This window comes from Cinclus cinclus, chromosome 7 (assembly GCF_963662255.1).
Source record: "Cinclus cinclus chromosome 7, bCinCin1.1, whole genome shotgun sequence".
Lineage (NCBI taxonomy): Eukaryota > Metazoa > Chordata > Aves > Passeriformes > Cinclidae > Cinclus > Cinclus cinclus.
This window is the reverse complement of record NC_085052.1, coordinates 1,323,502-1,348,501: the sequence shown is the minus strand read 5'-3', so window position 1 is coordinate 1,348,501 and position 25,000 is coordinate 1,323,502. Positions and strand designations below refer to the sequence as shown.

The 25,000-nt window shown below is 44.6% G+C and overlaps 1 protein-coding gene across 1 annotated transcript in view; it reads left to right on the top strand.

Moving 5' to 3' along the window:
• MGMT (O-6-methylguanine-DNA methyltransferase) overlaps window positions 1-25,000 on the top strand; it is a 129,394-nt gene that overhangs the window by 90,498 nt on the left and 13,896 nt on the right. Inside the window, exon 5 of the mRNA XM_062496594.1 lies at window positions 11,426-11,583. Coding sequence (XP_062352578.1) covers window positions 11,426-11,583 — 158 coding nt within the window. The remainder of the gene's footprint in view (window positions 1-11,425; window positions 11,584-25,000) is intronic.

Here is a 25,000-nt window from a genome sequence, read left to right as displayed (position 1 = left end):
TCCATTTAGTAGGGTTTTTTCTTTTACTTTTGACGTATGGTCAATATACTTATGCCAGTTATTAAAGACATTATTTTTTGCTGTGCTAACTATTTAACATATTGGAGCTGCCATGGTAAATACAGGCTGGTGACAAGGGACACTGAGGAAGAGCATTACATGAACTCCTTCTGAGGTTAAATTGCTAGAGTGTCTCTACATAGGTAAAGAAAAAAATCCACCACATTTGATAAGAGAAATTTATATTATTTATATGGAACAGAACAAACCAATTTACAAGAAAGGCACTTAAGTGAGGAGCTTATTTATTAATGAGTGTAGTACACAAGCTAATGGGGTTGTAATGCAGATGCACCTAAAGCTCGGAGGACAGCGGTCTCCAGGCACTCCACTTCAAAAAGGGAGGGAAAGCAGGCTGGGAAAATACTCCTGCCCCATTCCAGATGGAGTTACGTGAAGTAGTTTTGTCTGTCTTGTCTCAGCAGGGTGGTCTGTCACCAGCTCTCCCATCCAGGGTGTTCTGGAGGAGGAGTGAGAAAGGACAGGAGGGATGGGATGAACGGGAATGGCTTTGAGCTGAAGGAAGGTGGAATTTGATAAGATGTGAGGAAGGAATTCCTGGCTGTGGGGATGGGCAGGCCCTGGCACAGGGTGCCCAGAGCAGCTGTGGCTGTCCCTGGATCCCTGGAGGTGCCCAAGGCCAGGTTGGACATTGGGGTTGGAGCACCTGGGACAGTGGGAGGTGTCCCTGCCATGGATGGGGTGGGATGGGATGAGCTTTAACATCCCTTCCTACCCAAACCATTGCAGGATTCTGATGTGGCAGTGCCAGGGCTGTAATTCCCTAGATCCCACTTTGTGCTCTGCCAGGAGGTTCAGATGTGATTTTAAGGTCACAGCAACTCTGCTCCCAGGGCAGCACCTCCGCAACAGAGAAGTTCCAAAACTCCCGGATCCAGCGATGAGGCATCCCCCTGGGATCCAGAGATTTGTGGGAAGATGGGAGAAGCAAGAGCCAGGATGTGGCCAGGGTGGTCCATGAAGGGCAGAGCATGTTTAAATTACAGTTCCTATATTCAGCCTTTAACAAGCTTCTTCTGAGGTGGCAGTTTATAGACTCTTATTTCAGTTAATTATAACAGCACTTTTTGAAACAGTATTTTTATTGGTTTTATTGATGTGCCCTGCTGACTTTCCAATCCAGTGATGGGGTCCTGCTTGGTTACCTGAGAGAAATCTTTTCCTGCTGGATGCAGAGGATGCAGGGATGGCCTGTGGCAGGGGAGGGCTCTCTTGGTACGTGCAGAAGGGCCCTTCCTGCCTGAGCCTGCCCAGAGGTGACCGAGGCACTGTGGAGTGTTGGGAAGAGCAAACATTGATCCAAATGAAAGAACACATTCTTTATCCTTTGCTCTCCCTGCTGTTGTATTTTTTTTTGTTGAGGCCAAATTGGTAGGAGGTACAGCCAGTTCTTGACTGGGTGGTGCCATTTTGGGAGAAGTCCTGCTGATGTGCGTGGTAGCAACCTCAAAGCCCTGCAGAGAGGCTTTGGAGATCTCTATTAACTATGCTGTTTTAATTGGGATATATTCGTTTTTCTGAGGTGCTCTAAGGTGTCCCCAGAGTCTTCTCCTCTCCAGGTGAGCACCCCCAGCTCTCCCAGCCTGGCTCCAGAGCAGAGGGGCTCCAGCCACGGAGCATCCCTGTGGCCTCTGGACTCAGTTCAGCAGGAGATGCTCAGGGGTCACTGACTTTACACCCACACTGGGAGCTCGCTTTGAAAAACGTCCTGGCAAGTTGAATTCTTAAGAGGCTCCTGATTTATCTGTATCTTAATTCATTTTAATAGGCTGGAGGATCTGCAGGTGCTGTTGATTATAATTCTTGGTGTTCACTGTCATCTGGAATTCATGCACTGACGCACGTCAAGGTGGACATCCAAAGTCAGGGCCCAGTTCCAATAATTCAGCCTTAAGTTTTTGTCCTTCAGTGTCCCCGTGCACCAGATCAGGAACCTGGGTCTTGCAGTATAAGGGTTGTAATGTGTATTTTAAGTCCCTTAAGCTTGGTGAGGTTTTTTTGGGGTGTTCTTTTTTTTTTTTTAGTCCATGCATAATTGGGATTATATCTATTAGGGATATGTAGAAAAAATGTAAATTTTACTTCACATACCAATTAGCAATTGGGTTATCACTGTGAGGCAGGGTGCTGGGTAGGGCTGGTAGGTTTGTGGCCATTGCAGAGGGCTGGGGATGGAGGTGAATCCCCAAAACCAGCACTGCAGAGGGAGGTGAATCCCCAAAACCAGCACTGCAGAGGGATGGGGATGGTGATGGATCCCCAAAACCAGCACTGCAGAGGGGTGGGGATGGAGGTGAATCCCCAAAACCAGCACTGCAGAGGGATGGGGATGGAGGTGTATCCCCAAAACCAGCAGGGACAGCAGTGCAGCACAGGGAATTTCGATGTGAGGTTTAAGGGTCCCCTGCAGCCAGCCCTAACACAGTTAATTGCCTGTGATAAAACAGACCTCCCAGGTCTGATGGGAGACTCCTTTTTATATAAGAAAAAATGTTTTGTAAGAATTTCTTGTAAGTGCTAAAATTAACTGACTTTCTTTTAACCTAATTAAAGCTAGAACTGATGATATCACCTATGCTTAATGTTGCCGAACATCTTGGGCAGAGTGTGCTGCTGCTTGGAACTTGGCTCCAGTTCTGCTTCCTGCTTTAAAACATTTAATGTGAAGCATCTGCTCGGTTGTTGCTGGTTCAGGGTGTGCTCAGTCTCCCCCGTTCTCAGTCTAGAACAGGGTGGTCCTTTCCAACACAGAAGATGCACAGAAATTGGGCTTTTTTTTTATTTTTTCGGCAAATTTTCCGGTCGTTCTGCTGCCAGACCTACTGATCTGAAACGGAAATATTTGTGGAGAGGTCAGTGTGATATTAGGAATATTTGTGCTCTCTCAATAGGGCCCAGCTGTTGGTCTTTGAAGGGTTTCATTCATGGAGGGGAGTGGGTCTCTCTGGGGAAGGTCTCTGAGCTGATAGAACTCCCGGTGCTGATGAGCACCAGAGCTAACAGGGGTTCTCTTGGCCTGGATGATTCCTGCTAACACAGACGGGGTAGAAAGGTGCAGGATGAAATCTGGAGAGAGCAGGAATTAGTCTGGAAAAGCAGGGGGTGGGAGACAGGAGGAAAGCAGTACTGGAATGGGTGGCCAGTGTGGAGGTGGAGCAGATCTTCAGCAGAGCAGTGAGGTCAGACTGACCAGTCCAGAGATGGTCCAGACCGTGGGAGCTCAGCTGGGTGGTGCTGGCCAGCACAGGAAAAGGGCAGAACATTAAAGGCGGGCTAAGGAGAGCACTGTGGACAGGAGTGACAGGAAAAGGGGAATGGTTCAAACTGCCGAAGGGCAGGGATAGATGAATACAGGGGAGAAATTCTTCCTGTGAGGGTGGGCAGGCCCTGGCACAGAGCAGCTGTGGCTGCCCCTGGATCCCTGGCAGTGCCCAAGGCCAGGCTGGATGGGGCCAGGAGCAGCCTGGGACAGTGGAGGGTGTCCCTGCCATGACAGGGGTGGAACAAGGTCGTGTTTAATGTCCCTTCCAACCCAAACCAGTCTGGGATTGAGGGAAGGAGGGTGGCAAGGAGCAGACAGCGGAGGGCACTGGCATGCACAGGAGAAGACTGAGGTGGTTGAAGAATCAGAACTTGGTGGTTGTCCTTCCACCTGGCTGTTGCTTTAACAGAGATCTTTGTTGCTAATGGGATTCACTGCTGTGAAAACACAATAAATGCTCAGGGAAAGGGAGCCAAGCCCACACACACAGAGCATTGTTTTCCTTGGATGTGTTTCAGGTGTTCCCTGGGAAGTCAGTGCCGTGCTCTCGCAGTGCCACATCCCAGGGCAGGATCTTGTTTGAAATCTGTGTCTCCCTGTATAGGATTCCAATCAAAACTTTAATGGTCCAGGGCAGTGAGTAGCATTTAATGACCTTCAGTGCTATCGCTTGTGTCTTTTGGGCATTGACATTGATTTTCCTTATCTTGGCATGTGGAGACAGGAGTCTCACTCCATCCTTTGAAGTGTTTGCTGGTGCACACCAGGAGCAGGGAATAAGCAGGAACAGCTTTGCAGGGATCATGGGCTTGGGCAAGCCCAGTTTGGCCCCCAAATTTAATGTCATTAATTGCAGAAGTCAGGGAAAAAAGTGAGACTATTTGGATATATTTGTATTTACTCAAGAGGTGTGTTTATTTATTGCTTGTTGTATCAGTAATTTAATCTATTAATGTGTTATGCAATTAATGATATATTTATTTGTTATTTGGAATTTATATGTATATGATGCCCAAATCTCTGTGCAGGTGCTTCTTTCCCAGGGTTAAAGAGAGGATGCAGAATTTCTCACCGGTCACATCCTTAAGAATTTGCATCCTCCAGAACAGATAAAAACAGAATAAGGAAAACATTGCACAGGTTGTATGGCAAGAACTAAGCCTTACTCAGCTATGACTTCTCATGTTCTTCCCTAAATGCATCAAATTTTTCTTAATAGGTCTTAAAAGGAGCAGTGTAGGGGCTGTTCAACAGGAACTGGGGGTTGTTGCTGTCTCATCCCTTTTTTAATCTCTCCCTCCCATCATAGAGCCACTTCATTTATAAGCAGCTAAATTAAACTATATCAGGATGTGCTTCCCCATGAATTTTAAACCTAAAAAGGTGCTTTGTTCCTCGATTCAGTTGTGGGGAAGAAATGCAGCAGAGCCACCCGGCTATTTGAACTCTTTATTTGCCACATTTACAATATTAATAACACTGTTTCCAGAAGTTGTCACATCAAGTAAAAGATCTTCATTCCAGGCTGTCTTTTGGGGCCAAATCGAGACTGGATGCATGCATTTAATAAATTGTAGTCTCAAGTAGTCATTTTGGTAAATAATTAGCTTGGGTGGAAGAATAAGTTAGCATATTGTATGCATCTAATGCTGCAAATGTACACCCAGCAAACTTTGCTATTAATCAACAGTCAAGCACTGTAAGTTGGGTCTCATACATAATGAATTGTCCTTAAACCTCCTGGGCTTCATTGATAGAAAAATAAGAGAAAACACCAGTGTAGTAAGCTTTGGAATAAAATTTAACGAGATTGCTCTGCATCCCGTAATCGGTTTGGAGTCATTAGAGACCAGATAATTCAGCTGCAGTTTTGGGGTGGCTTTAGCCTTCATCTATCAAAGAAGGGCTGCTTAAATGACATTTAGGTGGGGATAAAACACAATAAAATAAAATAAATTTTTTAGTTAATTTCACAATGAAGGCTCCAGTAAAAATGTCCGCTCACTCTTCTTGTTGTAGAACAAATAATGCTGCCTCACTAAGTCCTGTTTTAATGTTAATTTTGGTGTGCTAATCATCACTGATTCTTCCATTTGGAAGGTAACACACCAGCTGTTTCTCTAAAAGAAAATTAGTTTGGGAAGATAAGCACAGGTCTATATAATTGTAAGAAAAAGACAGCCTTCAGTTTTCAGATACTGCAACTTTTTTTCTATTACAAATTCACATATGTGAGAGTTATGTGACAACTTGTCTTCAGTAATTTGCTGATAAAAAAATGCCATTTGAAAACCAATAATTTTAAAATAATTCTGGCCCCTTAGATCTATTTCATGGCAAGGGTTATCATTCAGGAATAACAGTGACTTCTGCAAATGTAAAAAAATTACTCTGGTTTAGGAGCTCTGTTATTAACTAGTTTACATATATGTACATATATATATATATATATATAAAACTTATATAAATATTAAGAATTACCTATACTAATGACACTCATGGAGCTCCATGCCAACAATCATCAGGCTCTTCCCACCACTGGGGAAAAAAAAAAAATCACAAAAAAAAATTAAAATAAGGTAAAATTATAAAAGGACAAAATTTTAAATTGTTAAACACTACCAAAAAATTTAAAAATTAGAATTAATAATATCATCTGAGTCTGTCCACATGTATCAATGGCACTTTGTTGACTCCAGGCTAGGAGGAGTTGCAAATTTTTTTTTTTTTTTTTGAGGAGCTTTTTTAATTTCTGTCTTAAACAAAGAAAAGACATTGAAAATTTTAAAAAACTGAGGTAAAGGCGACTCTTCACTGGCTCAGTTTCTTAACCTCTCCTTAGGCAAACCACTGAAAGGTGAGATGGTTTTCCAGGGATAAAACACTCAGGTGTGTGTGGCTCCAGGCAGTGGAAGTGGGGTTTGGATGTTCCATTCAACCAATCAATTGTATTTAAAATACACAAATATTTTATAAATAGGTATCTGTTTTGTAAATATGTTCTGGGAGCTGCTATGACATTCTCATGGTATTTATTTATCCTAAGGAAGCTGCCAGCTCCTGGCTTTCCCCCTGGGAATGTGCCAGCAGAGTCGCTGTGTTACACTCCTTCCTTTCAGCACAGCCCAAGGTCCTCCTTGTTTCCCTGAAGTTCCTGAAGGACTGAGGCAAAAAGCAGCTCAGAAATAAAGAATGAACGTCATGCCCCTTCAGGACACGGCTTCTCGCAGCATTTCTCTGGGTTTCATCATGGTTGAGCTATTTGGGATGATCCCGAAGCCAATCCGCCGCTGACGTGTTTATTTTGGGAGCGCCTTAGAAACTCCCAGTTCTTGGCAGTGGCTTTGGAAGGAGCCTGTAAAAGTGAACCAGGTGCTGCTGCTTTCCTGCCCTCTGCTAAAAGCAGCTTTTCCTTCCTTCCATCCCGTGCAAACACGGGGAGGAGCAGGGCTGGGATGGAGCTTTGGGAAGAAGGCTCCTCTGGGCTGTGTGGATGCAGGAGCCAGCTGGCTCTGGAAAGGCTGGGGTGGAAAGGAATAGATAGGATTGCAGGAGGAATGGGCTGGAATAGCTGTGGTTTGTGAAAACCCTCATCCTGTGGTGGATTCCCACGTGGAGATTGATTTTGGGCTCTCTTGGATGTCACCACCACGGGCTGGAGATGTGCAGCAGCTGCAGCGGTCTGAAGAAAGGTTCTTTATGAGACACGTCCAGCTGGAAAAAAAATACACATTTCTTTCTGGATGTCTTCAGATCACTTGAAATGAGCTTTTATTTCTGATTGAGGAGTTTGTAGTTTTAATGAAGCATTGCCCTGTAAAGCCATGTTGGTCATATGGAGCTGAATATCCATTTATCCCAAATACCCCCAAAAAGTTGAGGCAGATGTGTGACAGATACATGACACTGCTGGCATATTAGAGGGCACCACGTTACTGCAAACAAAAAAAAAAAATCTGGGTCAAAAAATAAAATTAAATTAAAATAAAATAAAATAAAATAAAATAAAATAAAATAAAATAAAATAAAATAAAATATAAAATGCACACTAAACCCCGACAGCAACCATTGTTTGTTGACCAGGTAAAAATACAAAACCCTCCACTCTGAATTTTTTGGGATGCCAGGCAGCACCTAGCACAATTCAGGAATGTAAACAAATGTAGTTACTGACTGATGAAAGTGGAAGCGATTTAAATAATAATAATGTTGTTTAAATAAATGTTTCTCGTGATTCCAGCCCGACTAAAAAAAAAAATAAAAAGGCAGTGACACTTTTTAAGGAAAAATTAAAATATTCTCCAGGGTGAAAGCAAAGCAGTCAGACTTCTCACAGGTTTTGTTTAGGGTTTGGGGTTTTTTATTTTTCAATGAACACACTTCTTTTATTTTCCTGTGTGAGAGCAAAATTACATCTTGTTGATCACAAGTTTAAGACTTAAACTTTCCATAGGTAAAACCTCTAGTGAGTGGCTACTTTGGCCACCCCCTGTCTGCTGCTCTGTGATCCTCTCCTTGGGGCTCAGCCATGGCAGGACATTAAGAAAGGCCTTTTTTTTTCTTTCATTCCTAAAGTTTAGTCCCAGGTAGGTCATATAACTCTCAAGTGTGTGTTTTTCTCTAAATTTCAACTTGTTCCTGTCCATCTCAACTCAGAGGTGCTCAGAGATCCATGCCTGGAGTTGGGTGCTCAGAAACCTTCCAAGAACTCTGATGCTGAGCAGAGGGATTTCCTTCCAGGGGGGAATTTCCCATGATGTAATTCCTCTACTTTTCTTACCGATGTTTTGAGACCACTTTCACTCTGCCTTTTCAAAGGTACTTAAGGCTTTGAAGCCTGAGAAAATCCTCTAAAAGGCAGCTGGTGTTTTCAGTCAGATATTTAATGCTGAGGCAGTTTGTGGAGGTTCTGCTGTGCAAGTTTGGAAAGGGGAAGAGGGAAGGGCAGGGAGGGGAGGAGGGCCAGCAGAAGACACCCGTGCATGAGTTATGTGCCTTCTTTTGCTTTATTAAAGCTGTCAGAATTCCCAGGAATAGCTGTTGCCATCTCTAGCCAAGCAAAATTAACATGAAGGTTTTCTGTTTTTTCAGCTCCCTGCGAGTTTAAAGCTCTGGGTGTGTGTGTGTGTGTGTTGGCACATGGAGTTTGTATCCTGCAGGAAAAGAGAAGTCAGTGCGTTCCTGGAAAGCAAATTCATTTCTGCCTTGCAAGGTGTTCCCTTTCCTGGCCAAGGTGGAGGTGGCAGGTGTTGGGAAAGCCTCTGGTGTTGAATTGCTGGGAGAACAGCCCCACCAAAAACATCTGGAGATGTTCAGCAGTGGCAGGGCACTGCCATTAAAAGCAGCAGTTGGAAGGAAAATTGAAAAATAAATTCTGTCCAAACACTCCTGCCAGGGAACACCTGGAGAAGGGAGGAATGTGTGTGTGATGGTTTGGTTGGAATGGAGCCTTAAATCCCATCCAGTGCCACCCCTGCCCTTCCACTGTCCCAGTGTCCAACCTGGCCTTGGGCACTTCCAGGGATCCAGGGGCAGCCACAACTGCTCTGGGAATTCCATCCCCACCCTGCCAGGGAACAATTCCCAAAATCCCATTTACCCAGCCCTGCCCTCTGGCAGTGGAAGCCATTCCCTGGGTCCTGTCCCTCCATCCCTTGTCCCCAGTCCCTCTCCAGCTCTCCTTTAGGCACTGGGAGCTGCTCCCAGAATCTTCCTGGCTGCTTCCCACTTGTTTTGGGGGTGACTGGTGGTGCTTGGGTGCCCTTGGGCTGATCCCTGGCTGCAGTTGGAGGCAGAGCCTGGAGCTGCTGCTCCCAGAGCCATGAGGAGATGGAGTTTTTCTGTTTCTTTCAGCCCAAATGATTTCCGGACTGCCAAGAATGGGAAACAGGATGATGTGAAAACCATAAGGAGACCATAACTTTGAGCACTCCTCATGCTCTTCTGGATAAATGGAGCAGAAAGGTCTCCCCACTTCTCTCCAGGTTTCAGAGAAGTTACTGTCATTATATTCTCTCATTATTATTTTGTTGTAGCTCTTAGCAATTCACAGTAACACAGGTCCGTATTCTGGTGTGTTTTACCTGTGTAAAATAATGGATTATCCATGGTGTTGGGAGCTTGGTTTGAAGTCCATGTCATGTGCATGGATGCTCATACTTTTCCTATTAGCAGAGGTACTATTAATCAGAAAAGCAGCATAAGGTAGATACCAGTTTTAAAAAGCAGCTTGATCCTACTTCACATACATAAAGGAAAGTCAAAAGCATCAATTTGATAAATAAATGGAAAAAGAAATAAAATTGCACTTAACTCCTACCACACTGGATCCAGAGCTGATTCTGCAGATTTGTTTTGCCTCTGCTCCAAGCCATGGATTCCTGTGCAGCTGCTGGAGTGTTTTAATTGTCCATCTCTGCATCCCTCCACTTTCCCTGCAGTAATTATGTGGCCTTCGGTGGTTCACAATTAATCAGAAGCTGAGCTGGGGCTGGGGGAATGGCAGAGCTGTTTGATCAGGCACCAGGCAAGCGAGGGCCCTGCTTCTGAGGGTGGCTGTGCCCCAGCCCCTGGCACATCCCTGATCCCACCCGGGGGCTCCCCTGATTGTCCCGTTGTCCCGGCTCCGTGCTGGGCTGGATCAAGCTCTGGAGATGTTTGGTCTCTCTGAAGAGCTGCCTCGTGGCCAAAGCAGAGCCAGGCTCTTTGATGCCATTCCTGGAACATCACTTGGTTCATTTGCTTTGGCTTTTTGCTTGGAGGAGTCTCATGAAATCCTTTCCCCTCCTCGCAGCGCGCTCAGGAATTGGGGTTGGTTTGTTCTGTCCCTATACCTGGCTGGCACAATCACTCTGCTTCTCTCTTCCCTTGTCTCACGTTCACACGTGCTTTGATATTGCCACAGTTTCCTCTTCGTTTTCTTGCTTTGGGGCACATCCAGCCTCTCACCAGAAGACTCGGCTGTTGAGGTCTGGCATTGAGGAACTTCTGGCTTTATTTCCAGCTGGGAGAAAAAGCTGCAAGAATCAGGGAACCTTTGGATGGCCCCTCAGTGGTGGTGAGGATTCTGGGTATGAGAGGATTGCTGGCAGGGGTTACTTTTCTGGCCATCACCCTCCATCATTTCTCATGGATTCTCATTTCCCATGCTAATGGGCTGTGCGTTTATTGCTGTCCTCACACAAATATCTGCATTTCTGAGAGACACCCCCAGCACACCCCAGCCTTGGGAAGCACCAGGGGACCACCACCACCCCTTTCCCAGCACTGCTCTGCACCCCTGAAAGCATTTAGCTTGGAAAACACAGCTGCTATGTGCAAATCCCAGGTTCCCTTCTTCATTGCTCTCATCCACACGTTGCTCTTCCAGAGGAAAAGAAAGAAAAGGGAGCAAGGGAAGAAGCACATTTTTATTTACAGGTGCTTTCTGCTCGCTCACTTCGCTCCTCAGCCCCTGCAAGCAGGAGCTGCCATTGAAAATCAAATGAATTCTCAATTGCTTCCTTCCAATTCAATCAGGGGAGGGAAGCAGAGACCTGCCGCGGTGCTGGAGGAAGCGGGGCCGGGGAAGGCGTGGAGCAGCAGGGAGCTGCTTCCTTCCCTCCTTCCCCGGGGATTCCTTGGGGACAAGGGACTGCATCCCCGGGGGACGCACAGGAGGAGCCTCACCTTCATCCGTCCTGGAAGCACAAGGATGTGTCATCCATCATGGGCTTGGGTGGAATTCCTGCTCCCTGACGTTTCCCACATGGCTTTTTCAGATTTTCTTACAGGTGTTTGCAACACTGTGCCATCTTTGCAGTCGTAGAGGTGATGAGGGTAAGTTTTTGTTACTGCTCTGAGGAATCCCTTCACTTTTCTTTGAGAAGAAAAACGGTCTGACTCCAGATTAAATGTTTTGAGGGTTTTATTTTGCTGATACAGAGAGTGTGAATGCTCAGTTTCGTCACAGAGTTGTTTTGTTGGAAGGAACCTTCAAGACCGTGTTGATCCACTCCAAGGGACCAGGTAGTCCAGAGCCCTGTCCAGCCTGGTTTTGTCATTTTTACCCCTGCAGTTTTGCATTTCTCTGTGTCTCAGCAGGGCAGAGTCCTCGACGACCTGTGAGGTGTGTGAGGGGGCTGAGGAGATGCCAGAGCCCCTGCAGCAGTGCACAGCCTGGCTCCGAGCCTACTTCTGTGAGCCAGCAGCCACAGGGAGCCTGCCCGTGCCAGCCTTCCACCACCCCCTGCTCCAGAGAGGTCAGTGCCACCCTCCCTGCCCTCTGCCACCGGCCGCAGCCACTGGCTCCCTTCTCCCTCATCCTCGCTCTGGAAAATGAGAGGTTGGGGTACGAGCACCCCTGAAGGGTTGTGAGCTGCTCGGTCAGGTGGTGGCTACTTAAAGTAGCTTTTGGCCACCAAGAAGGGGGTTGAGGTTTTGACATCACTCTCTACAAATCCCTGACGGGAGGGGGCAGCCAGGGGAGGGGTCTGGCTCTGCTCCCAGGGAACAGGGACAGGAGGAGTGGAAATGGACTCACATTGCATCAGCAGAGGTTTAGGTTGGAGATTTGGGATAATTCCTTCCTGGAAAGGGCTGTCCAGATTATGCATCAGTAGATTATAAAACATTTTAAATGATGCTTTTTCTTTTCATTAGTTTTCCTGAATGGGCACCTGAATTCTAGCTTTGTGAATGAAATTCCTTGGTGTAAGCACTGCTGATTTTGTTTTAGCTGCTGGTTTGGGGTTCAGCCCTGAGAGGTTTGAGTTTGTAGAAGACTTTGGTTCATCCCTAGGGCACAACCTTCCTGAGCAGGCAACACTGCAAGGCACTGAAGAGCTTTTAAAAGAGGAAAAATAAGGCCATTTGTTAACAGGAAGCTTCTTGAAGGAAACAGTCACCACCCTTGAATTTTTGAGGAAAGAAAGGAAGGTTCTTTAGCACCACCCAAGCTCAAAACCCAGCCAGGAGCTGTGGCAGGGATGGGACGTGGCAGGTGGCTGTGGGCATCAGCTGAGGTGCCTGCAGCACCCCTGGCCTTGGGAGGGGTGGCACTGGTGCTGCCACTGCCCCTGGTGCTCAGGGGCTTTTTTGAGTCTGACTACCTGCAGCACAGGCTGGGTGCTGGGCAGGGGCTGCAGGGCAATGTTGTCATTTCAACGTGTGCACATTCAGGTTGTTTGGATTTAGCTCCATTGTTTGCTCTTGGCCTGGGCCAGGTGTGCGTGTGTTTTATTGGGGGAAGGCACCCACATCATGGAAACGTTAATGAAAATTTAATTGGCTCAAATCACAGCAGTGTGAGAGCGTTTCTGTTCTTCTGTCACTTTCTCCTACTGATACTTTCATAAAATAGAAAAAAAAAACATTGGAAGGAGTAAGGAAAGAAATGTCAAAAAATGGAAGGAACTGATTTTAGAAGTTATTTAAGAGAAAGGTGAGGTAAAAATCAGATTATGGTGGATCGCACTTCAGTTTATCTGCACATCAGAATTGCAGTTTTGCTAAATTAGGAATTTGGTATTTATTTACTTTTACACATTTACATTTGAAAGTGCCTGCTCATTTCTCCAGGCACTTAAAAATGCAGAGCAAACATCAGTGAAAGCATGAGGATCCAAAGCCAGAAAGGCTTTTTCTCATCGCTCTGATTTTCTTACAGCAGCAGCTCTTCAAGTGTGGCCCTGAGCAATGTGGGACAGGGGAAGGTGTCCCTGCCCATGGCAGGGGTGGAACTGGATGAGCTTTAAGGTCCCTCCAACCCAAACCAGGCTGTAATTCTGTGATTCCATGGCCATGAAAACCCTTGGCCCTTCTTTCCCCCTTTCCCTGTAAACGTGACCATGTGCAGTACTGCTCTTTGATACAGGACTCGAGTTCCACCCTCAAGTGCTTTTGAAGTCAAGACTGACTGTTGCATATTTTCTTCCTAATCAGTGCTCATGTCAAATTTTATTTTATTTTTCTGCACTAACTTCATTTGGGGACCGGAAGGGTTTTGCTTATGCCAAAAAAAACCACATTAAAAAGGTTCCTCATCTATAAGAAAACGGCAAAAAAAAATGGTGTAAAGTGCTTTTGGGGTGAGACACTTCTCAATTCATGGTCAGTTTTCTGCAGCTGCTTTTGTGACAGCTTTGAAGACCTAGTTCTTCATGGAGAGAAAAACTGTGACAATCAACTCTGACATAACAAAAGCAGAGAAGTTTGCGGCTTCAGAATGTAAAGATGACCTGCTTTATATTTATTAAGAAATCCAGTATTTGCTGTTTCAGTGGCTTCTCCTATATCTTAAATTTTTCTAAAGTGCCTTTAATTTTCTAAATCACTGTTAAATGGGGGAAATCTGTTTAAAAGTACTTGAAATACAAAATCAACCATTCCTCTCACAACTTGGCAAAGGTGGAATCTGAGTCTTGGGAGAGTCATGGAATCACAGAACCATTAGGGCTGGAAAAGACCTTTACAATCATACAGCCCACCCATTCCCAGCACCATCACCACTAATCCATGTCCCCAGGTGCCACATCCATGTGGTTTTTGAACATTTCCAGGGATGGTGACTCCACCACTACTCTGGAGAGACTGTGCTAGGGCTGGACAGCTTTTCCATGAAGAAATTTTCCCTAATCTCCAGTCTAAACCTTCGTGGCACAGTTTGAGGCCATTTCCCCAAATCCTGTCCCTTGTTCCCTGGGTGCAGAGCCCGAGCCCCACCTGAGTCCCTGTCAGGAAGTTGTGGAGAGGGAAAAGTTTGGTTTCCCAGCACCTCCAGGAGTTCTCTCCTTAATGGCTCTCCAGTTTATATAAAGCCAATATATTTATTTTTAAACATAATAGAAAATGTGGAACATATTTTCAACAGCCTGTGTCATGGCCATCATTGTGGAATTTCACTGAGCAAAGTCAGGTTTTCCCACTCCTCTGAGTGGGACATCTTAGAAAAATCCCTGAACATTCCTAATGGGAAATGATTAATTGCTCTTAATCTATCTTGGTCATTAGCTCCCTTTCTACATAAAGAAGAAAATTGGACTGTTGTTATTTTGAGGGCTGTGCCTGGGGTGGGTGATTTGTGTCTGTGACATGGGGAAGGTGATGCTGACTCGGGCACTCCTGAATTTCCTGCCCTCCCTTTGTGGTGCAGTGGCAGTGTGGCACAGGGCACAGCCCCGTGTGGCACAGGGGTGGCTGTGGCTGTGTGTTTGCAGACCAGATGGCTCATTAGAGCACGGGAGAAGAGGAAATTGGAGACACAGCAGCCCTGGGGTTCTGCTCCTTGCCTGCTGTGCTGTCCTCTCTGATGAGTCCTGTAGGTTCCTGAGGGTGCAGTTCCTCCATCCAGTCCTTGTCCTGAGGGTGCAGGCCTGGAGCAGAGCTGAGCTTTTCCCTCAGTCCAGCTCAGTCCTCCTGTTCCTTCATGTGAAGTGAATTGCTGTGTCAGGGCTCAGAGGGTTGGAAGTGGCATTAGGGGCATTAATGGTTTTAAACTGAAGGAGGGACGATTTATGTTGGATTTTGGGCAGGAATTGTTCCCTGGCAGGGTGGGGAAGGGCTGGGATGGAATTCCCAGATTTGCTGTGTCTGCCCCTGGATCCCTGGCAGTGCCCAAGGCCAGGTTGGACATTGGGGTTGGAGCACCTGGGACAGTGGGAGGTGTCCCTGCCACGGACAGGAACACGATGGGCTTTGGGATCCCTTCCATCCCAAACCATTCCATGATTCTGTCACATTCCAAGCCAGAGGCAGAGCCCAGCTGTGCAGAAAGATGCAGGAGGAGCAGCTGAGGATGGAGAGCAGGGAGGAGAGCTGTGCACTGCAATTCCCCGTGCGTGATGTGCGTTATTCATCCAAGAGGGGATATTGATGAAACACCTCATTCTTAATGGGAGCCTTCAAAGTAGCTGGGAGCAGCTCCATTCTCCTGCTGAGGTGATGTAGCCAGGCCTGTGATCAATAATTACCCTGTGATTTCCTGAACAAGTGAAACTCCTCACTTTCTGTGTCACCTCCGTGGGGTCGGAGTCATCCCTGGGCTCACCCTCCTCCCCGGGGCTGGGGGATCTCCCCCTGGAAAGCTCCCATGGAGAAAACCATTCCAGAGCACACCCTGAGCACTCTGCACCCTTCCAGGAGCAGCACTAGCCCTTCTCTTTTACTTGTTTTGCACTTTCTAAACCATAAAAAATCCCAGTTTGCAGCAAATTAAGAAAGAAAAGTAAATTTGTCTGTATTTTCTGACTGTGACTCAGCAAAGGCTTGAGTACTTTTGTATTCTTTTTGTGGTCAGGATATTTCAATCACAAGATTGTGGGGCTGTTAATTTGTCTTATTCTGAGATGACAAATTCAACATCCCCTGATGCTTACATTTAAAAGGGATTTCCGTGGTTTTGCTAATAATGGTATCCTGAGAGGAAATCTTTCCCACTCACAATTATCCATAGACTTTTTCAGTATATAAAAATTGTTTCCATAAGAAAAGAATTTACATTACTAAAATGAAATGCAGATCTCTTTTCCCTTCCTTTAAATTGCAGTACAAAAAATCTGTAAGAACTGTTGATTTGGTTGAGATATTGTCAGGTAAAGCTGGAAGGTTTGAAGCTTCAGGTGCCAGTTTGTGGGTAAACTGTCTGCAACATTTTAAAGACATATTTTCATATTTCAGGCACACACATGTTCAGGTTCAATGTATTTAGTCAGTCCTGTGGTGACTTTTTTGTGCAGGTGTCATTAAGTTGAGATTCATGTTCAGATTTTGCTTCAAGGAGCAGTCCCTGGGATTTCCTTCCTTTATCTTAGAGATATAGATTAGATATAGATATATATTTATGGTTAAAGCATAACCTTAATAGGAACAGCAGCAAACTCAGCCAACAGGGACACCAGGAGTCCTGGTATCATCTCTCCATGGTTCCTTTATTTCCAGTAAAAATGGAAAATTCAATTAATGTATCTAGGAAAGTGGGAATCCACCTGGTTATATAAGCTGCCAGAGACATGGATAGATGGGAGATTGGGAAGGAATTGTTCTCTGTGAGGATGGGATGGAATTCCCAGATTTGCTGTGGCTGCCCCTGGATCCCTGGCAGTGCCCAAGGCCAGGTTGGACATTGGGGTTGGAGCACCTGGGACAGTGGGAGGTGTCCTTGTGTGGGACTGGATGACCTTTGAGGTCCCTTCCAACCCAAATCATGGGATTTTTCATTTCTGTTTTGCAGTCTTGAGCTACTCTGTTCACTTGCTGAGGAGGAGGCAGAACTTGCCCTTTCCTAGGCAAATACAAAATGTCATTTTTACCACTGACTTTTGCTGCAATTCGTGAAATTCTCTTCATTTGATCTAGTGGTTCAATTCATTAAAGGAAAAAAAAGTTGAGATATGTTTCTGATTTTCTCAACCCTGCAGCTTCATCAGACATGCAAATACATTTCTATTTAGGCTTTTTAAAAGTGTTGAATATGAAATAATCTGCTCGGAAACGTTCGTACTTCACATATCTGGACATGGCAGATTCAAGTGCAGAGAGCTGACAAGCTTTCCTATTTCTGTCTGCCAACTCAAAATTCAAATTCCAGAGACTGGCATCTTCTTTTATTACCATTTCATGTGAGAGGAGTTTTGATAAGCAGAAAGTCACTGTTTTGTGAGACATTTAATGGATTTTTACAATCCAATACTTCCCTACAATTTTCTGCAAACAGAAATCAATCCTCTCCAACCTTCAAAAATGGAAACAGCAAAACCCCAAAATAGCCCAGTTACTTTTATAACTCTAATTCTTTTTCCAGCCCAGTTGGCCCATTGCTTTCTATCAACTATATGTATTTAAAAACAAAACTGAACAAAAAAAAATCAATACAAATGCATTCTGGACAGAAATATCTGCAAAATTCCTGTTGAATTCAGACCAAATTTCCCCGTATTTTCCAGTGGAAGCCCACGTGGTTTTAAGTGTGTCTTAAATACTTTATTTGAAGTTCATAGGGTAAATTGCCTGCCAGATGTGGGCCATTTAGGACAATTCTGTCCCTCTTAGATGCAAATTTCCTTTTTTGGCATCACTGATTGTAGATGTTGATGGGGTTTTGGTGAATCCTTTCAGGTTGTCCATCCCTGATGTGACCAGTGTGTCTGTCCTGTCATGGGGAAAGAAGTGAAAAGGTCATTTATTTTAAAAACTTAAATTGTATTTCCTGTAGAACAGTCATTTCTTCCCGGTATTCTTAGCATTATTACAGGTAGGCCCTAATTAGAATAAAGGAGCATTTTTATAAATAGGGATTTTTTAGGTAAAAATGGGTTGAGCGTCCACAGCCAGTGTTCACCAGTGCAATGGCAATATTTTAATTGTTCTCAAGAGAATTCGAGGATATTCAAGACTCTGAAACAGCCGCAGAGATGTGTGGATTTTGAAATTATTGCAAACTTTTGTTTAGAAAGAAAGGGTTTGTGTTTTGGTGATGGGGTACTGGAAAGAAATTCTTCCCTGTGATGGTGGGGAGGGGTGGGATGGAATTCCCACAGAAGCCGTGGCTGCCCCTGGACCCCTGGAAGGGTCCAAGGTGAGTTTGGAGCACCTGGGGCAGTGGGAGGTGTCCCTGCCATGGCAGAGGTGGCACTGGATGGGATTTAAGGTCCCTCCAACCCAAACCATTCCATGATTCCATGGTAAATATTTGCACAGAACTGCACTTGCACCAAAATCAGGGCAGCTTCACTCTTAAAACCAGCAGCTCTAAAAGCCACCTGCGTGTGAGGCTTCTTTATAAAGTGAATTTGCTCAAAATCACATCCCTTTTCTCCCCATGAAAGAAAAGGAATCAGTTGACCCTGATCTAAGAAACATTTTGACCAACCCGGTAACTTTTGACATTGCTGCTTGTAGATGAGATTTAGATTAAAAGGTAAGAACTGAAGGTGGAAAAACCCCACCAGTGTAGGAAAATGACTTTTTTATCCAGAGTCGTGTGCTCATCTTCACCCAGAGCCCCAGACCTCAGCACCTGCTCTCACTGCAGACCTGTGAGGAATAAGTTTAATTTAATTCATTTTTTCCTTTGATTTGTTGGCTGGCTTGCCACACATGCAGCCCCACGTAACCTTTGCACCCCTCCTTAATAAAAACCCATGCAATCAAGATAAAAGGAAAGGATTTTATAAATACAGCCTTCCCACACCCATTTTATTAATGAACTTTCAGCTGAGTTTACTTAAAACCCCATATCGATAGGAAATACCATCAATACTCATATTCAATTAACCTGTTTGGTGTTTCAAAGGTAATGTTCTTAATGGGACTGTTACTATGGTGAGTACCTTGTTTCTAAGTAATACTGTTAATTTTTTTTCAGGAAATGACAATATAGTGACATTTCTGACAGCCTTTCTATTAGGGGCACATAAATGAATTCGTCTGAGGGAAAAATTTTATCATAAAGGTATTTTGCTGCTTCTTGACCTAAGGATGCCCCTTTCTGACCCATTTCCAAGATGTTTTTCCACATCTCCTGACCAGTTTGTTTGCTGACCATTTTATTCTGGGGGAAACAAGGTCTCTCTTAACTGGAAAAACACACTTCTCACTAGAAATTTGCATCCCGCACTCTTCTCAGAATAAAATATGCAAGAACAACATAAATGGCATACTCCTTTTTTTCCTTCCTTTCTTTTTTCCCCATGAATTGGGCCTTTGATGTTCAAGAGGAGCCAGTATTAAAGGACATCCCTAGAAGGCTGTAGAAATTGTCCCTATTTATGACAAATGCAAAATAGTACAAATCTAGCTGAATGTGATGGTGTCATTAGTTTGTGAATCGCATCCTCGAAAATAACTGTGGAGGAGCCAAATCGGTTTAAAAGAAGATAACAAAATGGTTTAAGCTACTTAGGTTGAATGCCAATTATATTTTAATATTCAACTGAGCATATTTTACTAAGAAAAAAGGCAGCGTCGACGCATGCATAACTCATTGGCAGCGTCGACCAGCTGTGCCACTCTTCTCTTCGAATCACTTTGTGCATTTTAGTAGCATGGTAATTTAGTAGAGAACTACCTGAGTGATGGCATTTTCAATGAGCAGGTAATCTACAGAGAATTTTTATATGGTTATGAGTTCTGTGCTTCAGCCTGGCAACACAAAAATACATCAAGACCAATTACGGTATCAACTTTCAGCGTGATACCCTTGCCACGCAAGTGCATGTATTTCTGCCCCAGGCATTTCAAATTGCATCTAATTTGAAATCTTTGGGGTTTTAATTAAATTTCAGAATATATGGAATTCTTCATTAGTACCTGCTCTGAATAGCAGATTATACTTCTCTCAGTCTCTTGTTAAAGAAGTAGGCTGTGGTAAATAGCATGTTCAAGAACTGATCATTTGTGGTGCCTGGATATTGGGAACAGAAATAGTGAAATGCAAAATAATATCAAAAAGATTATTAGTCCAGTGAGGGACTCTTGATTTGTATTTTAATGGAATTTTACATTTCTCTTAATGATTTGCAAATTGTCCTCTGATTATAAGATGCATTAAGCTTTTCATTTTAATGGAGAGACACAGCCATTAGCAGAATTTTTTTTTTCTGTCTTCTTTTTAGAGTGCTTCCCTGCAGCAGATAAATATTGAAACCATTAACACCTTTTGATGTACTTTATAGTGCTGCAGCTTGGACCAATACATGAATGAACAGCACCCTTTTATATTTTAGCACTTTGCTGCAAGCTCCTGGTTGTCGTTCCGTAGGAGAACAATGACCGGAGCGCTACGTTTTCCTACGTTTATTTCCTTATAATTAATGTTCCAAATCTTTCGGGGAACGCCATTCATATTTAATGCCAAAAGAAGTAGTAAAGCCAACAAAAGTCAAGATCTGAAATGCAGATGGAGGGTGCTGTGACCTTAGCTCTGACCATCCTCGCAGGGAGGAGGGTTTGTTAGGGATCCACGGTGGGCGAGAACACAACCGGCTCCTTTGTCGCAGGCTCCAGAATACACGAGCACTCTCCATTTGTCAATCTGAAAGTCAAATTTCCTCCTTGCTTTCAGCTTAACGTGAACCCTTAATGTTGTATAAACACGTTGTGCCTGTGCTGACTTCATTGGGTTTGGCAGGAGAGCAGGGGATGAAGAGCAGCTTCTTTTCTGTGAAGCACGAGGAAGATTTTCCTGATGCTGCAGGTTTATGTAAAACAATGGGGCTGTTACACCAGGTAAATGTGTGGTTGTGAACCTTATCAGCTGAGGAAAATCCCTGTAATATTCTTTAGATGCTTTGGAAAAGCAAATCATTCTTTAAGAAGTGGACTGGGGTGTTTCCCCAGCCCCAGCTGCTTCTCACTCCCCAAATAATCCAAATTTCTGCTTGTGCTTGGCAGTCTCCTCCTCTCCTGGCAGCACCACTGTGAGAACTTCCTCCCAGCAAGGCACTGAATTTAGGACTGCCTGTTAATTGAGCAACCTCGAATCTGAAATCCCATCAGGGGTCACTGGTAGGACTGCTCCTCTGTTTGCTTCCAGGATGTCTGTTTAAATAATTCGGATCTCGGGAATTCCAATTGCAGTTCATTTCAGCTGCGCTGTGTGATGGCACCGGGATCAGGCTGAGTGACTTCATGGGATCACACTTCACCTCCTCCCAGTTGTTTTGTTGGCTGCTAAAATGCATGCTCCTTAAAAGGAAAAAAAAATTTAAAAAGCAAGAAAAAGCAAAAACACACCTTAACTTTGAGACTGAAGCCAGAAGATTCTGGGAATCATTTGCTGCTACTGCAGCATTCTTGGAAGGGTGTTGTGAATTAGTGTTTGGAAAGTGCTGTGTACATCTTAGCCCCATCCATTAGGTATTTATAACTCAATAATAAATTAATACAAATTTTTAAAAATCCTTACTTTGATACTGACTTCATTTGCATGCAGTGAGGAAATAGTTCCATTTTATTGCATGTAAGCACTTTAATGGGTATTATTTTTAACGTGCACATTTACAAAGGAACTTACAGAAAGCTGAAGAATTCGCTGTTCCTTTTTTAGCCCAGTGAGGATCTTGCACTTTGTTCACACAGTGCAGCACATTTGCATTGCATGTTTCATATATTAATTTTCTAGGCCAGGTTATCTTTGGCAACAGGATCTTCACAAAGCAACCGAGGGTGCAGATTTCTTGATCCAGAGTCCTTAGGGAGTGGATATTTGGGGCCGTGCTGAAAAATGAAACGGTAAAAGCACCTCATCAGTGTAACTCTTAAGTGGAATTGTAGAGGAAAAGCAATTCTGTGGGAAGCAGGGAAAAATAGAGGAGAGATGCTGGGGCCTCCGTACCTCCTCTGCCATCAGCCTTGCTGGAGGAGAATATCAGGATACCTGTGCTGAGGAATCTAGTGGTGACCCAGTGTAGTCAAGGGTTTGCAGGGAATTAGTGTTTCCTTTCTCCCAAATAACCTGGCTTGGTGTTGGCCTGTTCCCTGAGTGGATATAAAATAGGTTTTTTGGAGGTACTTGGGGGATGCAAGGGATTCCTTCTGGCCAAATGTCTTGGATTGGAAGGGAATTTAAAGATCCTCTAGTTCCAAATCTATATAACATTCCTAATGTGTAGCACACAATATTGCAGTGTGGGGGAAGCAAGATTCCCCATTCTTGTAAGGTGATAAATTCCAGTTCGCAAAATCAAGTTTGCTTTATCAAGGTGTGTGAGCATCGAATCCTTTATCTACACCTTTTATTTTGTATTCATCAATATTGGAATGACACTTGCAGCATGTCCATAAATGTGGGGAGTTTTCTGTAGAACCTCCCAGCTTGTTCCAGTCTAGCTCTGAGCAGGTGGTGCTGCCTTCCTCCCATCAGTGTAATCAGCAGACTGCATCTCTGATTTATTTAGGAACTGTGGCCAGGTTTGGGGGTCTCACTAACAGCACGAGTCAGAAGAGCTGCAACCTGTGAGGTTGCTTTCCTGTTGAGTTCCGACAATGCAGATTGAGGTAAATTCAGGGTAATTTTTGTTATTTCCTCTGGAGAAGGAGAGAAGTGACCTTCCTAGGGCTGGAAAAAACAAAAACTCCAAGAAAGGGATGGGGGGGGAAGAAAGTAGAGGTGGGACCAGGAGGTTCATTCAGTGTGCACCACCAGGAATTTCTGAATTTTGAGTCAGGTGTTGGCCATTGGTGACCTCTTGTCACACAGGGCCATGAGGGAGAACAGTTCAAGCTCTGGCTGCAAGGTGCAGCTGCTGAGGAGAATTTCAAAGCTGCCCAGGTGAAGTTCTTGGTGAGTCCCAGCTCCCTGACAAAGAGAAATAGAGGCAAGTCCCTCATTTATTTCTATCTTGAATGGGGAAATAGAAATTTAATTTTCTGGCCCAGTCACTTAGAAATTTCAGCTGAGCTGGTGCGTGGTGTGTCTGGAAGGCCCATTCTGTGTCTGTTCCAGAACAGGAGGAAGGGTTGTATAGCAGTAAATAATGATAAAATATGGCCAGTTAAGCTGAGTTTGCAGTGATAAGGCAGTGCTTGAGTTTCTCTGATCTGCAGGTCTCTTGTATTTATGTCTACAGCAGTTCCTATGTGGATTTAAAATGTCCATAAAGTCATTAAAAGGTTATTTTTACGTACTTTGCACAATTTCCTGCTCCCAAAATTGACGTGTTTGAAACAAAGTAAAAAATATTTGCTCCTGGAATGAGATTTTGAATGGGAAATGTTTGCCTGGGGAAGATTTCTGTCCCTGATCATTCAGCCTGGAGTTAAGGCATTGTAGAAATACCATCAGGTCTTTGTTGGTGCCTCAGGTTTGAGTTGCAAAGTTGGTACTGCAGATTTGGGGTCTGTGTCTCAGTCTCTGCCTCCTCTCCTAAACCTCTCCATGCTCCCTGCAGTGCCCAGGAAGGAGTTAAGTCATCCCCAAAACGAAACTGTGAGTGTTTTGCTGATTTTAAGCCACTTATGTTCATATGGAGAATAGTTCATGGAAGTCTTGCTGTCCCAGATCCTGCTGGGAAGAACTTCTCCATGAGGGGCTGCCAGGAAGCTAAAAATACATAAAACCTGAATTTTCTATTAAAATAACAATATTAAATAATTAGTGGTTTTCACCATGGCACTCCCTACTTTAAAAGCAATGTTTTTGTGTTTAAAATATACTAAATTGTTGATTTTTGTTAGCCCTGGCAGGGATGACACTGTGCAGGCTACCTACCATTTATGCCAGTTATTTTAGAGGTATCCTGAAAGGACAGACTTGGAATATTTCTGTCAGTGCACGCATGTGAAAGTTTTGGAGTGAACAAGAAAGCTGAAGAGGTTCTGCCTCTTCTCACAGGTGTGAATAAACCCCCTGAGGGCTCAGTCCTGTTTGTACAATATGTACAGGGAGGAAATTTGGGAAGTGCAGAGGTGGGGATCCCCAACACAGCAGATCCAAACTTTAATCCATTATCTCCTGCCAAGTGATTGAGGTGCAGGGATTAGATACATGGATGAAATTCTTTCCTGGGAGGGTGGAGAGGGACTGGAATGGAATTCCCATATTTTGCTGTGGCTGCCCCTGGATCCCTGGCAGTGCCCAAGGCCAGGTTGGACATTGGGGTTGGAGCACCTGGGACAGTGGGAGGTGTCCCTGCCATGGCAGGAGGTGGCACTGGGTGGGATTTAAGGTCCCTCCCAACCCAAACCAGTCTGGGATTCCATCATTCTGTGCCCCTGCTCCAAGGCTGGCTCTGCTTCCCTCCATAAATACCCATCTGCATATTGGAGACACGCAGAAATGTTTCATGTTTATTTTTGCTGCTCTTTGATATCATTGCAAAGTGGATAAATGCCTTCCATCACACCCGGCGTCGCAGCACGAACAATATTGAGATATATTTTAGTGCATAAATGGAGCATCCTGGCAGATCCATCACTTTGGCAATGAGAGTGGTTTGAGATTCAGGGGAGGCGTCTGGGGCTCCTGGGCTGCTCAGAGCCCACAATCAGGGAGATTTCTTACCCGTGTTCCAGATTCTTCCCCGTTTTCTAGGAGCAATCTTACGTTCTGCTTCCTTAATTGAAGATTAAGATAGTGAAATGTGAAGGAGTGATTAAAGGAGTGCTTGTGGGAAGAGGGGAGGCAGCAGCGTTTGGGGCTTAGCGAGACCTCCCAGGCTCTGTTCACTTTCCCTTCTGGAGCTCAGAGCTCAGGCAGCCCTCCCCTGTGTGCTCACAGGTGCTGAGATGGAGACCTTTGGAGGGAAATCCTGGCAGCAGTGCACCTGTCCACAGCTCAGGAAGCTGTTCTGGGAAGCTTGGAAGCCTCACTGAACAGGGCTAATTGTTGTTACCTGGAAAGAAACCCTATTTCACACACAGAAAATGAGTGCACCAGCCTGTCCGTGATTCTTTTTGCTGTTTATTCAAAAAGAGGGTGAAAAGAGTCTTGCTGTTCAAAGGTGGCTGTGGCCAGGTGAGCACCTCCTCAGCACTGCTGTCCATGGAGAGAGGGGACCCAGCTCCCAGGCACGGGGGCTCATCTGAATAGGTGAGAAACCAAAGTCAGCCTCGCAATTGGAGCTGGATTCCATCACTCACCACTCAGTCACAACTTCTTTTGAATTCCTCGGCTGCCCTGAGGCAAAGGCTCAATGTTGATACTGAGATTAATCCCAAAAGAGCCCCTTATTTCTCAGCAGA